The sequence below is a fragment of the Gavialis gangeticus genome, unplaced genomic scaffold, assembly GCF_001723915.1.
Source record: "Gavialis gangeticus isolate Ggan-Ray unplaced genomic scaffold, GavGan_comp1, whole genome shotgun sequence".
In the NCBI taxonomy this organism is placed as follows: Eukaryota; Metazoa; Chordata; order Crocodylia; family Gavialidae; genus Gavialis; species Gavialis gangeticus.
Window position 1 is genome coordinate 18,677,096 of NW_017729008.1, and position 13,731 is coordinate 18,690,826.

A 13,731-nucleotide genomic window follows, 5' to 3' on the forward strand; every position below is an offset into this window, starting at 1 on the left:
CCCTTTGGGGGGGGGGTGCACCTAGCACACCCCAAGGGGAAACCTCACAGAGTCCGTAAGGGGCAATCATCATGCCCGAGAGAGGTGAGGCAGAACTTGAAACAGATAGGCCTCAGAACTGGGGTCAGGAGGGGCAAGATTTAGACTCAGGGCATCAGAGGGCACGGAGCAGGACAGAGACAGGGCCTGGAGCCCAGCTACCGAGAGATGCAGAGAGAGAGCACGAGAAAGCCCAGGGAGGCTCAGCAGCTCAAGAGAGGGCACAGACAAAAGGCCTTGGAAGGCCAGACAAGAAAACCCTGCAACTCGATTCGGTCAGTGGACTAGATAGAGCTAGAGGGCTCAGTGAGACAGAAAGGGCAGAGGCCAGGAAGACTGAAGCCCAACACAGGAACAACACCAGGCTTGCTCAAGGTCTCCCAGGCAGCCTCCTTCCTTTCCAAATAAGGACATCAAAGGCATGGCAGACAAGTCAAGGAAGTGAAAGCCCCCAGAGTTAGAACTGGGGCAGGAATTGTGCAGCCACCAGGGGGCATCACAGCCACTCCTGGAACATGAACCGTCACAATTTTGTACCTGCACAAAAGTTGATTAGCATCCTCTATACAATATCATAGTATCTCAAAATTCAAATATATTTATTTCATTGTAGAGAAATACTTTGCATATGTCTTTGCTCAGACTGATAATGCACAACACAGCCAAAGCAGATTTGTTTAGATTATTTAAAAGAAGAGATTAAGATTATAGTTCAATGTTATAGTCTACTTCTCTGAAAAAAAAATCAGCCTAAATTGAAAACAAAAAAACTGCAAGCTAAAGAATCCTAACCACACACCCACAACATATTAAAAAAAGATACCAAGACCACAGCAATGGTTAAATAACCACAAACTGCAGTTTGGATGGAAAATAAGAAGTTAAGTCTGAGACTAGGCTTGTTTGATCTCAGCTAATTTATGAGCTGCACGTTGGTTCTGTGGGTCTGGTGACATTCTGTCTTGTTAGTGCTGGCTAGGAGGAACAGGGCTATTTTTCTTCTACTACAGAAGTTTGAAAGAGAAAGAGCAGCTTCATTCAGAGGTCAGATGGGCTGCAGTCAATAAGAGTTTTATTAAATTGGAAATTGCACGGAATATTCCATTGGAAATTGAGCCAATTATTCTTTACTGGAAACAGTTTAAAATGAAATAAATAAATTTAACAAGCCCTGAAGCATGCTAGGCAACTCACAGAAGAAAGTCTCCGAAACTGCTTACAGGCTCGATTTTAAGATGAGTTGTCATGAACAAGATGCACACACCACAGATGAGAGAATGATAAAGAATGAGACTACAGTGGTGATTTTTTCAAGTTCTCAATTTATGTATTTGTACCTCTTTTCAGACATGCAGTCTTCTTAAATCCTGATCTGACCCTGCATGCCCAGATGCCACCTATAGTAAAGAGTATTTTTCCTTCCATATATGATGAACACCACTACACCTTTTCTTTCTGGTGCTTGTCATTGTCATCTTTAACAAACTGCTGGGAGACCAGACTCTGGGACCACTGAGGAACTAAAGCTAGCAAAGAATGCTGTAAAGTCTCCTTATTCTGGGTTTCATCATGGGAGAGTGTTATATTAACGTTTTGGGATGTGTGGGTTGCTAGTACTTTTTTAGGTGCATTCTGAAGGTTAGTGTTAACGGTAGAGCCCTAAATGGGTTGGATCTTAGTTACTTAAGAGAGAACCTGCCTTTCTGGGTAGCATCTGAGACCAGCAAAGATGCTCAAGCCGGCACCCCCTTGAAACAAATAGCAGCAAGCTTGACTTGGAGCATCTAGCTTTGCCCCACACTGATCCAGAATCTGGATTAGTTAACCTCTCAGGCTGGTTGCAATACCTGTCATTTTAGGCTGTGGGAATTGATAGGCAGCACTAAAAACTGGAGGGGCTTAATGAATATTTACATATGACTAAATTAGCATAATTTAGTCCTCCTAATTTACAGGATGAGTATCAAGAGAACAGAACAGGCAGCAAGAGTTAATTATTTCTGAGCTTTATGGAGACACGCTTATTTTTCACACTTGAAAGCTAGATTTCAACATGTGACTAAAGGCATAAGTGAACATTTGTACAAGGGCCTCACCTCCCAGTCCTAACCCCTGCAAACTACAAGATCACACAGTTAGTAATCCGTTACAGGGATCCTGATAAACAGACAACATTAACATAGATAATCCAGCTTTTATTACACACTTCATTCAAAACCAGCTGCAGTCAATGGGAGTGTCTCGATTTTTATGGCCTTTGAACTGGGCTCCATAGGCTCAGCTCAAGACAGTTTAGTTACTCAACTTCCATGTCATTAGAGTGAAAAAGCACTACAGCAATAAAAAATAGAAACTCCCAACACTTCCTCTTGAAAAATTTTCCCCGGGACCCATTAAGAGCACTCTACATGAAATAAAAAAGCTACGGCCATTATATAACAATCTCCTACAAAGGAAATGTTTATAATTGGCTACAACCACAATTCAGTGCAACAATCTGCAATTCATGACCATCACAAGATTGTTTATTTATTCATTACCTGTTTTACTGGTAAAAACTTGTAGATTCACAGTTTTAGGTGCCATCTCTGTGTCTTGATAGTAATCATATCCAAAATTCACAAGTCTACAAGCAAAGAAAGAACATTAAATAAATGCATTTCTTCATCCACGATTATTTTTAAGAGTTGATGGAACCTCTGAAAGATCACAAGGGAAACATAAGAATTAAATTATAATCCAATATTCCCTAAAACAATTTAAACCAGACTCAGGTTGATCAATCTATTTCGCTTAGTTTACACTGCAAAAAAAATGCAGCAATATTGATCTCAACCATATTTAAAAAAAAAAAAAAAGGAGCAATGCACATGGCAACATGGTACTTCTTCCTGCAGTATACACCACATGTATCTACATGCAAATAAACTGAGCAGGAGTGTCTGAAATGTATAACTTACCTCTCATGCCTAAGAGCTTAAAAGGCATGGTATCACCCTTATTCATGCAGTTCCATTACACTCTGCAAGTGGTCTTGGGAAACGTGTGGAGAAGGTCTCAAGCTTAGACTTGATGACCCTTTTAGCTACATATGAATCTGGCTCTAAGAAATTACGTATTTGTGTATTTTATGGTCCCAAATCCTGATAAGTAACTCCAAATGAAGTTAGCATGTTAAGAGACCCAATTTTAGATATACCTATAGACAAGTGAGAAAATACACTTTGGGTGTGTTGACACGTCCCTAAGGTGCTGTCATTACTGTGCCATCATTTACTACTTCCTTTTGGTAGTAAATGATGGCACAGTAACAGCCCACACTACGCCATGCCAGCAGCATACAGTTATTTTTAGCCCCTACATTGCCATAACAACGCACCATAATAAGGGAGCACATTGCTACAGCAATGTAGCTGCGGCATCACGGTTTGTGCCCACAAATGCTACATCGCCATTGTGTGTTGCTATGGTGAGATAGCATCACACATAGTACCACTTACTTGGCCCTTTGAGTACCACTTACTTTAATCCCATGTCACTTAGTGAAATATCCAGGGGTGCCTCCAGCTGTTAACCCAAAAAAAATCAGAACAGACATACGTTTAGTGAAAATTACAGTATTTTAAGGGTGGCCTTACAATCAGTCCATGGAGCATCTACTCACTCACATTCCACTTGACTTATTTTGCCATGGGAAAATCATAACTTCATTTACCATCACTTAAACTTTTAGTCATTCAAAAAAGTCAGAAAACTCTACCCCCATGGTGTTAAATACAAGTATGAACTGGGACAACTTCAAACCTCCAACAACACTATTTCAGCAAACTTGAATATGGTATCCAACATTAGGGTTAAGTTTGCCAATCCAAATAAATGCTCTGCAATCAATGACACAGACTCAGTCCTGTTTCCATTGAAACTATTAAGCTTTTATCTTTCTAATAGATTTGCAAATTCTGCTGTCAGGTGTGTTTGTATAAAGCTGGATTAATTGCATGAACTTGAAAATAACTGCAAAGATGTTAATCCAAATCTGTGAAGCAATGCTAATGTAACAGGCCAAATTCAAATCTTATCACATTTTTAAACATGTCAAAAGGGTTATTTTGTTTGTTTTTAAAATATAAACCTGTTATTAAAAATAAAACTGCTATGACAAAGTATCAGTATCATTCCCTGAAATAAATTACATTCTCTCCAAGACTACTTATATAAGATCACATTAACAACTTACTATTAATTTAAAGTTTTCATCAGGATAAAACTGGACACATTTTAATGTATTCCTTGATTCCTAAAATTAAGAGGAATTTTTTTTATTAAGACTAATAAAAAAAGATTACTACAAACAATGAGAAGGTTGAATTTGAAACAGTCCTACTTGCTAGCACATAAAAGTTAACCAGAAGGGAGACAAAAAAAAGAAAAGACCACAAACAAGCCTCCACAATAGCACTCCTTATTACACCACTATGACATATTTCCTTCCTGTCCCAAATTAGTTAACTACCTTCTGTCTATAACTGCATAACACAGAACTGCGCTCCTCTTTCATCCATAAGAATCCACTAGAAGATTTTTTCCCTAATGTTTCGCCCATACAGCTAAAGCCATTAGGAACATTATCTTATTTTGGACAACTTGAAAGGCCTCTTGCAAGGGAAGAATAAGGGAATAAGAATGAGAATACGTTCTTCATTATAATATACACATGCCTTCCTTTCTGCACAAGGTCCAACTGATTCCATAGGGTCAAAAAAGTTAGCACTGAAAGTCTATTGTTTTCATGCAAGTGTGTTTATTCCCACAAGTCAAAATGAAAAGCAGTTTGCAAATGCCTAACCTGAGGACCTGTTCTCCCCTGGTACACACAAGTTTTTCTCTCTTACTCATGGCTGCCCCGATGTGCAGAAAACACCCTCTCCTAAATTGGCAAGTTCACTGCCCTAGGTCAAACATGCCGTAAGTTCAAATCACTGCATATAGCAGTAGTACATTTAAAACGGAACAGGAAAGTCTTATTTTGACCACTAACTTTAATTACAAAACACATTGATTTTACACCTCAAAATAATCCAACTGATACAAATTTTTGCTGCTTTATGAACTCAAAGCTTTCTATCAGAAAAACAAAAAAGATGGAACAAACACAGAGATCATTTTTTCCACCTTTGGAACAATGTAGAACAGTCTTTGTTCTGTCATATCCCATTGTGCCCAAATGAGATCATCTGCAACTCTCTCTCTTGGAAGCTGGCCTGTGTTTTGAATCACCTGAATGGAATTTAAAAAAAAAATAAAGGAATGGGGGAGGAAAAAAGGCAAGGAAGGGAGAAGCACTACAAGCATATTTGACTTTAATGAAGACTTTTGCACAACTTAGGATTTTAATAGTTAATGTAATATACAACAGTATAATATTTTAATTAACATTTCAAAGTCCCTTAATATATTATCTGTCCCCCACATTCAATTCTCCCTTTGTAAACTGGAGCACCTGTTATACCAGAGGTACAATGTTTAGCTCCTCTCAGTGGAGTCAAATCTAAAATTGTAGTTATATGATCAGGTCCAAGTTTGCCCTTGACACACACAAAAAAACCACCATTTCAAGTCACATTTGTCTATTAAGACTGGGGACCGGTATAAATCCACAAAGTCCATATTTCAGTTATACTAAAAATATATGTCTGCACTCCTTCCACTGTGATCCCAAGAAACATGCTGAGAAACATGCCCTGCTCACTTGCTTCTGCTCTGTGTGTACAATTCTGCTGGGAAATAAAAAGAAAAAAAGTAATACAATTGTCATTAGAGTGGTACCATGCACACCCAGCACAGCTCTCAGGATCATGCTCAAAACTGAGATCCTGACAGCATCCCTGGGCATGTACCAAAAAGCAACTAACTACATGGCACTTTTCAACAAACAGCATGTTCAGAGTGGAGCATACAGGCAGGACTCATTTCTCAACAGCAGTCCAGAGAGCTCCAAAGAAACAGCAAAGACTTATCCTACGGCCCTTTACTCCACTCCTGCAGTTAAAAAATCCCACATATTTTTAAACCATCTTTAAACTGTCAGAGCAATATAAAGACTTTAGAACAGGGGGTTGGCAACCTACAGCTTGCAGAGCCATTGGAGCCAGCATGAGTAGCTACTGGCAGTGTTTGGGGTGGGGGGAGGAAGGGTTGCCTGCACTGTACTGCACACTGCTGCAGCTGAGCCGCAGGAAGCTTTTTGTACTGTGCCGGATCTGGGATGCAGACTGAAACAGCTCTAGGGAGGTGCAGCAGCAGCCACAAGCTGCTAACACCAGCCTCCCCCAACCTGTATCTGTCATCTTTAAACAAATATTTAGTTTCCATCATATATTGAATACATAAATGCAGTAGAGACAGTCCAATTACTGAATTTCATTTTAAGCAGAATATACGCATGTTAGTGGCTTTGCATGGTCTTTTAATAATGCTACTGCTGATAGACATCAACTGTAGAAACTAAGGCTACAAACAGATGCTGTCTTTGTGATGGGATCAGCTGTGCCAGGATAAAGAGAGAAGTCACCCAGGGCCACTGTCCTGTTAGATCAGGCCCCCACATTTCCCAAAACTTCAGGGGCCCAATCCGACGGGAGACCAGCCTCACGGCATGCATCCACTGGTACAGAGCAAAAAGGCTGTATCCCCACTCTGCACCTGCAGACATGGGGCTTCAGAGCTCCCAGGGCTCTGTGGGACAACACCCCTGGGGGCAGACTTGACCCAGGGCAGGCACCTGCAAGCACAGAGTGGGGAAGCCTATCGGTTCCTTAGATCATTCCCAGGTCAAGGATAAGCACTCAGGGCCACTGTCCCAAAGGATCAGAAACCTGAAGTCCCAGGAGTGCCTGTCCCAGACAGCCCATGCACCATAAGCAAATCAAAATCCACTATGAAAAGGCAGCACAAACTATAACTAAGACTCACTGCATCACTATTTTGGGGCAGTTAGGGCATGACGAGGGCCAGGGACATCTGTTCACTAGGTTTTTCTGATGTCACAAAAACGTTTATGGTGGCAGAAGGGCTGCAAACAGATGTTGCCCTACACAGGACAGGATTCATATCTGGTGTTGCAAACAGAACACTAATGGAGGGGAAGAGAAATACAAGAACATTCACACCACAAGTTTCAGAATGAATTTTAGACGCATATTAGTGTTTTGTGGCTTTTTTATGCCTCTTATACAGGCAGCTTTTGTTAACTTTCCTTTAAGCATCCCTTTTTAAGGATCCAATACATTTAGGCCTTGAGGAAAACAAAAACCTTTAAATAACCTTTGATCAGGCCACATTCAAAGGCATAAGGAGAAAACAATGAGAAATTTAATTTCCTTCTATATTACACAATACATACTTTAAAATCTTCTTCAGGGCTGGCTGAATAATTTACCTTTCAAAGCTATCATAATTGTTGCCACACATTAAAGTAGTACTCAAACAGCTATTTAAAAAGGACAGGAAAAGTTACAGAAAGAACACTGATTGCCAGAATACTTATCTTCCATTAAGTTTTCAATTAAGAAATAAATAGCAAAAAATTGATTTCTTACCACTTTGTGCTCTTCTGTGACAACGTGAATGTGAAATTGTTCAATATCTTTAAAATTAAAAATATTTGTACTCATTTTAAAATACAAGGTAATGACACCAAAACTCAAATCAGAACTGTAGTTCTAGTCCACAGCACTCCAAAGTACCAGAAAGCTCATCATTTACTAGATTATATGCAATATGTGTTCAAAATATTAATTCATACTTACATCTATCTTCTGAAATTAGTAAAAGATGGCTTTCTGGAAAGGGATTTCCACTTTCAACTGGATAGAGAAACTATAAAAAGGAAATTTTGCAAGGGTTAATCAAGACTCTGTTAGTGAAGCTAAATTAGATATTTATAATCTTAAATGGCATACTTGATAACTTATAAATACTGACAGACACACCAAGTAAATTCAGCAAAGAACATCTGCATTATTACAGACTATGAATCATATCCAAAAAAAGGATTTAAAGGCAAGATTCACAAAAGGACTTAGGTCCTAGGATGCTAAGTGCTCCCACACCTAAAATTTAGGGACCCAGCTCCAGGAGTTGAATTCACAAAGCTGAGTTAAGGACATAGATTCCACATACATTAAATGACAAGAGTTAGACACCTAAGCTGCTTGCAGACATTAAAACAAAAACAAAACTGCACGTGGAAGCAGCAGCACGTTACTTCAACTAGCTCTGCAGCGTCTGTATGGATTGGGCACTTCAGCAGGGCTTTTTGGCAGTTTTATGTAAAGCTGAGTCAATCAGCTATTAGATAAAAGCACCAAAAAAAGCCCCACTGAAATGCCTGATCTATACAGGCGTCAGGCAAGCAGGGTCCGACCAATATGCTGCCTCTTCTGGGCACGTGCCGGGCTTAGCACAGGAGACGTCCCCAAACAGAGGATGTCTAAGCCAGTCATTAAGAAGGCCAGAAGAAAGAGGAACCTCTAAACACCCTACTGCGCTCCCAAACCCATGCAGCAGTTAGGTACTTAACTCAGGACTGCAGGAGGTGCCTAAGGGCATAGACCCATGTAAAACTGAAATGCTCCCAAATGTCACCGATTGGGAATTGGTTCACAGTTATCACAGATCAGGTGTCCACACATAAAGTGCCCTAGCAACCCAGGTAGAACAGTCACCTTTTAGGCCAGGGATGTCTCACACATCTGGCTGGCAGGCCAGTGCCATGTCAATCCCTGCTGACAATGAAGAGACACCAATTTTAAGAATCACAATGAGAGTTACCCAAGAGCATCCTCAACAGCTCAGCTCCAGATCTGGAGCATGTAGAGCAGATGTGGGTGGGTAGCTAGGGCTTATTTTTCCATAGCAGCTTTGAGAGGGGTGCATGCCCAGAGTAGACATGCCCCAAGAATATTGGTCTGTAGGGCTGTGCGACGCTTCGGTAGCCAATTCAAATCAGAGGAGATTCGGTCCGATTCAGGGACCGAATCTTGGAATCCAAATCAAATCAGGGGACCAATTAAAAGCTCTGAATCTATTTGAATCAATTTGGAAAACGATTTGGTGATTCAGCCATAGACTAAACAGGCAGCTGACACAGCTGCCTCCAGCTGGTAAATCTGTTGGGGTTGGGGAAGGGAGGGGGTGTGATGGAGGGAGGGATTTGGGCTGGGACAAGCTGCCCAGCCAGGGCTGGGGGCACAGGACTTGGGGAGGGGGGCACAGGATGTGGGCACAGCAGCACTCGGAATTGCCACTTGCCCAGCCCGGGGCGGGGACACAACACGACGGACGGGACGGGACGGGACGGGACGGGACATGCAGGCGCAGCTCACTCTGGGCAGAAGGGGGCAAGCAGCAGCAGGGCAGAGCCCCTGCTCCCAGCGCTGCTGCACCCACACCCTCACACCAGCTGGCAAGTGGCAACAGCACCCGCTGGCAAGCAGCAACAGCACCTGCCCTTCCACGCCAGCTGGCAAGTGGTGGTATCACAGAGTCCCTGATCCCAGCACTGCCATGCCCGCATGCCACACCCCCCTGCTCCCCTCCCTGAGTAACGTGGCCTCTTGTCCCACTGGGTAGTTTGTCCCAGCCCCAATCCCTCCCTCCCCCAGGCCCAACAGATTTACCAGCTGGAGGCAGCCGTGTCAGCTGCCTGTTTAGTCTATGTCCAAATCTCCAAAGCAGTGCCAAATCTTTCAGATCCGATTTGGCCAAAACAAATCAGGACAGTGATTTGAATCTCCAAATCAAATCACCGTCCTCTGAACCAGCCAAATCTGAATCCAAAGCAAATACTTGCTGCTTCGCACAGGCCTACTGGTCTGTGCCCACCCCTCAGGCTCTGAATCCTAAGCAAATGGAGGTGCCTTCTTTGAAGCCCTGGCTCAGGTGCCTGCTACAGAGAGGCAGGAATTCAAACACATTCCCATGTTTAGTGTTTTCTATTGGATAGTTGTTGACAGCTCCCCACTCTGCATGCAGGTTTTTTGTTTTGTTTTGTAATCACTTTTTGAATTGCCTTTCTTGCCCTATGGTTTGTGTGGGAAGTCTAGCCACATCATTACTCTGGGGATCAGGTACCTGAAATTTAGCATTGCTGCCCACAGGCATTTGTAGACACATACATTAGATACATGCATAGAAAAATAGGAGATAAACCATAAAATAAATATCTTTAGAGTCAATAGCATGATACACTATCTGCATTGTACTCAGCAATGTCATGCAAAACTATTTGGTTGTAAAGAGGTACCTTTACACTCCCTTAATTTTTCACGTGCAAGTGAAAAAAAGGAAAAATGAAATGTAAGTAGGTTGAAGCATTACCTGCACTCTGATACAGCTATCCACAGCCTTCAGGACTTTCACATAATTAACAGGATGAATTTCAATAAGCAAAGTCAAACATTTTGATACTGCAAGAAGAACACAAGTTCGGATGACATCAACCTATTTTTACAAAGTCTTTTTTACAACAGAAAATAGAAGATAAAAGCAAAAATGGAATCATAGAAAATTAGGGTTGGAAAGGACCTCAGAAGGTCATCTAGTCCAACCCCTTGCTCAAAGCAGGACCATCCCCAACTAGATCATTCCAGACAGGGCTTTGTCAAGCTAGGTCTTAAAAAACCTCCAAGGATGGAGATTCCACCCCCTCGCTAGGTAACCCATTCCAGTGCTTCACCACCCTCCGACTGAGGAAGTTTTTTCTACTATCCAACCTAAAGCTCCCCTGCTGCAACTTGAATTTCAAGCAGTGCTGTAACATCCATCCAGTGATGCTAGTTTAATTACCACATCCATTGAACACTGTTACTTTAAAATTATCATGATTAAAAATAAAGACCTCGCAGTACCTGGCTGGAGTAGTTGATTTACTTTATCTTCTTTTGTCATCTGAAGAAAACTGACCGCTAATCAACAAAACCACAAAAAAGGTATATTCAGTATTTTGTATCACTAAACATTTCCAGATACTAGATGACATTAGAAATGTTATGGAAGAAAAGTCATAAATTGTTCAAACTTTAAAAGCAAGAAATGGCAGGTACCATAGGTATAGTAGGCAAGACAAAACTTACGAGAAATCCATTTCTTTTATTAAAAAAGCAGTAACAGTGATTGCATGCTCTCACTTACAGGTTTTAGTGGCAGAAGTATTTAAAATGCACGAAGACAGATCACTATAAGCTAGCTACTTATGGGTCAATATTGCTCTCATTATTTCTAGAATTAAATGTATATAGACAAGCAAATTTTAAAAAGCTTTTACCCAATAATGTCCTTTCATTGTTGACTGAACAGCTGATTATGTGTAGATCTCTCTCGAAGGTATACAGGTGCTATTAAGAAATATATTTTGAGTTAAAGTTTATTTCCATTCCACACCAACCACATAATGCGAACTATTCCTTACCGAAAAAGAGAAACCAACATATTAATTGTTGTCAAACAAATTCTCCTAAAGCCATAAAAATCATACTTTAGGCCTCAGTTTCAATCTCCACCACCATATGTGCACTGCTTATTTCCTCAAGCCTCCAATCTTGTCACTAGTTTGGTTCAGAAAGACCCTTATATAGCTATGAACCCTCAGCTTCCAGAGATCAAAATCTGGGGACAGTCGCATATGCTCTACAGTCCTTTGGAATATGAAGTAGTCTCTACTATTTCCAGTTTCAGTTAGCACAGACTACTTAGTGCAGAACACAAATGTGGTTAACACTGCTTCCTGTTTGGGGTGGGGGGAAGCCTACCCCCCAACAGAACTAATTAAACCAGGTGATAAAATGGCAGAGCTAATTAAATATGAATATGGGTATACTGCAGGGGTGGGCAATTATTTGGGCCTGTGGGCCGCATGGGCAGTTTTGGGGAACTGTTGTAGGCTGGTCAGCACCCCCCCACCTGCAACAGCTCACCACACCCGGAGCCCACAGGCTCTGTGGCTCCTTGCCACCGCCGCTCTCATCAGGGCCCAATAGCAGATGAGCACAAAGCCGCAGCCCTGGCCCACCCCATGCCTGCTAACATGACCACACTCCTTCCAGTTGACGCATTAAAGCGGCACTTGTATGTCATCAGGTAGCATCAGGCTATATCCTCACAGATGTACCAAGATGCTGCCTGGTGCTTCAGGATGTTTGGAGGGGATGTGATGAAAAAAGGGCTCAGCCAATCCAGAATCAGCTTTTCAAATCTGGAACATGAAGCCCCATTTTCAAGGCCTTTTCAGAGACACCAAAACATAACCCTGAAATTTGGGACTTCTAGATAATTCTGGATGGTTTGTTGCTTTGATGAAACCCCAATGATTTCAGTACAGCTCTGGACAGGCATTAGGAACTGTCCACATAGATTTAACTGCAGGACTGAACTGTGTCTTCATATTCCTGTAGCATCACCAAACACACTGCAGTTGTACATGCAGGACAAGAGAAGAATTAAATAATTTATCTTTTAGCAAACATACACAGTTAAAGGTTTTTCGCTTGTTTTAAACACTGGAGTGGACTCAGCAGTGTTCAAACACTGACAATATCAGATAGTGTTGAACATTATGACACACTGCTACATTACACAATCTTTGAATGATCTACACTTTGACACTGGAATGTCACACATGTAATTTATATTGAAAAGGAGATGGTCCTAGAGATGCAAGTAAATCATTTTGTAGTCTAGAAAGCTGGTCCTCACCTCATTTTGTCTTGTTTGAGGATCATACAATCCAATGCAAGTGTTTCTCAGCTGACCCTGTAAATTAAAATGAAAAAAAAATCTAAGGTTTTCTCAAGGTTCTCACCATTTGCTGAATGTTTTCATTTCTTTTCTCCCTTCCCTACCCCACCCCCCTAACACAAACATCACCAGTCCTTTCCATTTATTTCATCTTTATCCTTTTTCTGTCCTTTATTTTGTCACACCGACTCCAATTCAGAGCAGATGTGTAACAGAAGGTCTGCCCAGAGACCAGATAAGTAATACGGGGCTTGTCCACAGGCCAGATCTGGGAGTACAGAGCCATGACATCTGACCCACAGGGCTGGAAATTTGCTGGTGGAACAAACAGGAGCAGCATTAATTGCTAGATCTTCTAGTGCCATAACAACCACTGCTTATCCCACCACCAAATTTCCAGCCCCACAGGGCAGCCCTGTGGGCCAGATGACACAGCCCCATGCTCCAGCTCTGACCGACAGATTGGAAATTTGGCAACAAGACAAAAAGCAACTGCCAGCTTCAGGAGCCACAGCAATTACTGTACGTGCTCAAATAGAAGACAAGATTCCCTCTCACCTCCCCAATGAGCCTGGTGGGAAAAGCCACTCCTCATACATTCACATACAAGGAAACCTCATTAAATACACTGTCCATCTTTGAACTGGTGCTAAAAGCAGCATGCCTTCAGTAATGGAAACCAACTAAATGTAACAAATACTGATCATGACTATACAACGGACAGGTTGTCCCCCCCATATGGAACCGGCACTGGGCCTGGAGGTGCTGCAATAACACACCAGCACCAGGAGGGCCAGAGCCAGCCCTTCCACACTCCCCTTGGTACCAAAAATGCTTTATCTTAGACAAAAAGCTGAGTTTTTTGGGGTTGGTTTGTTTGGGTTGGGGGGGGGGGGG

General features: G+C 41.8%; 1 protein-coding gene across 2 annotated transcripts in view; it reads right to left on the bottom strand.

Annotated features, from left to right (window-relative positions):
• GSAP (gamma-secretase activating protein) overlaps positions 1 to 13,731 on the bottom strand; it is a 102,298-nt gene that overhangs the window by 72,321 nt on the left and 16,246 nt on the right. The window contains exons 3-12 of one of the 2 annotated variants that reach the window (XM_019509465.1): positions 12,793 to 12,849; positions 11,366 to 11,435; positions 10,950 to 11,006; positions 10,420 to 10,508; positions 7,848 to 7,917; positions 7,638 to 7,684; positions 5,212 to 5,316; positions 4,277 to 4,336; positions 3,563 to 3,606; positions 2,580 to 2,665 (exon numbers count right to left, since the gene is read on the bottom strand). In XM_019509465.1, coding sequence (XP_019365010.1) covers positions 2,580 to 2,665; positions 3,563 to 3,606; positions 4,277 to 4,336; positions 5,212 to 5,316; positions 7,638 to 7,684; positions 7,848 to 7,917; positions 10,420 to 10,508; positions 10,950 to 11,006; positions 11,366 to 11,435; positions 12,793 to 12,849 — 685 coding nt within the window. Of the gene's footprint in view, positions 1 to 2,579; positions 2,666 to 3,562; positions 3,607 to 4,276; positions 4,337 to 5,211; positions 5,317 to 7,637; positions 7,685 to 7,847; positions 7,918 to 10,419; positions 10,509 to 10,949; positions 11,007 to 11,365; positions 11,436 to 12,792; positions 12,850 to 13,731 lie in introns of those variants that run through there. The other variant, XM_019509466.1, reaches the window with a different exon arrangement.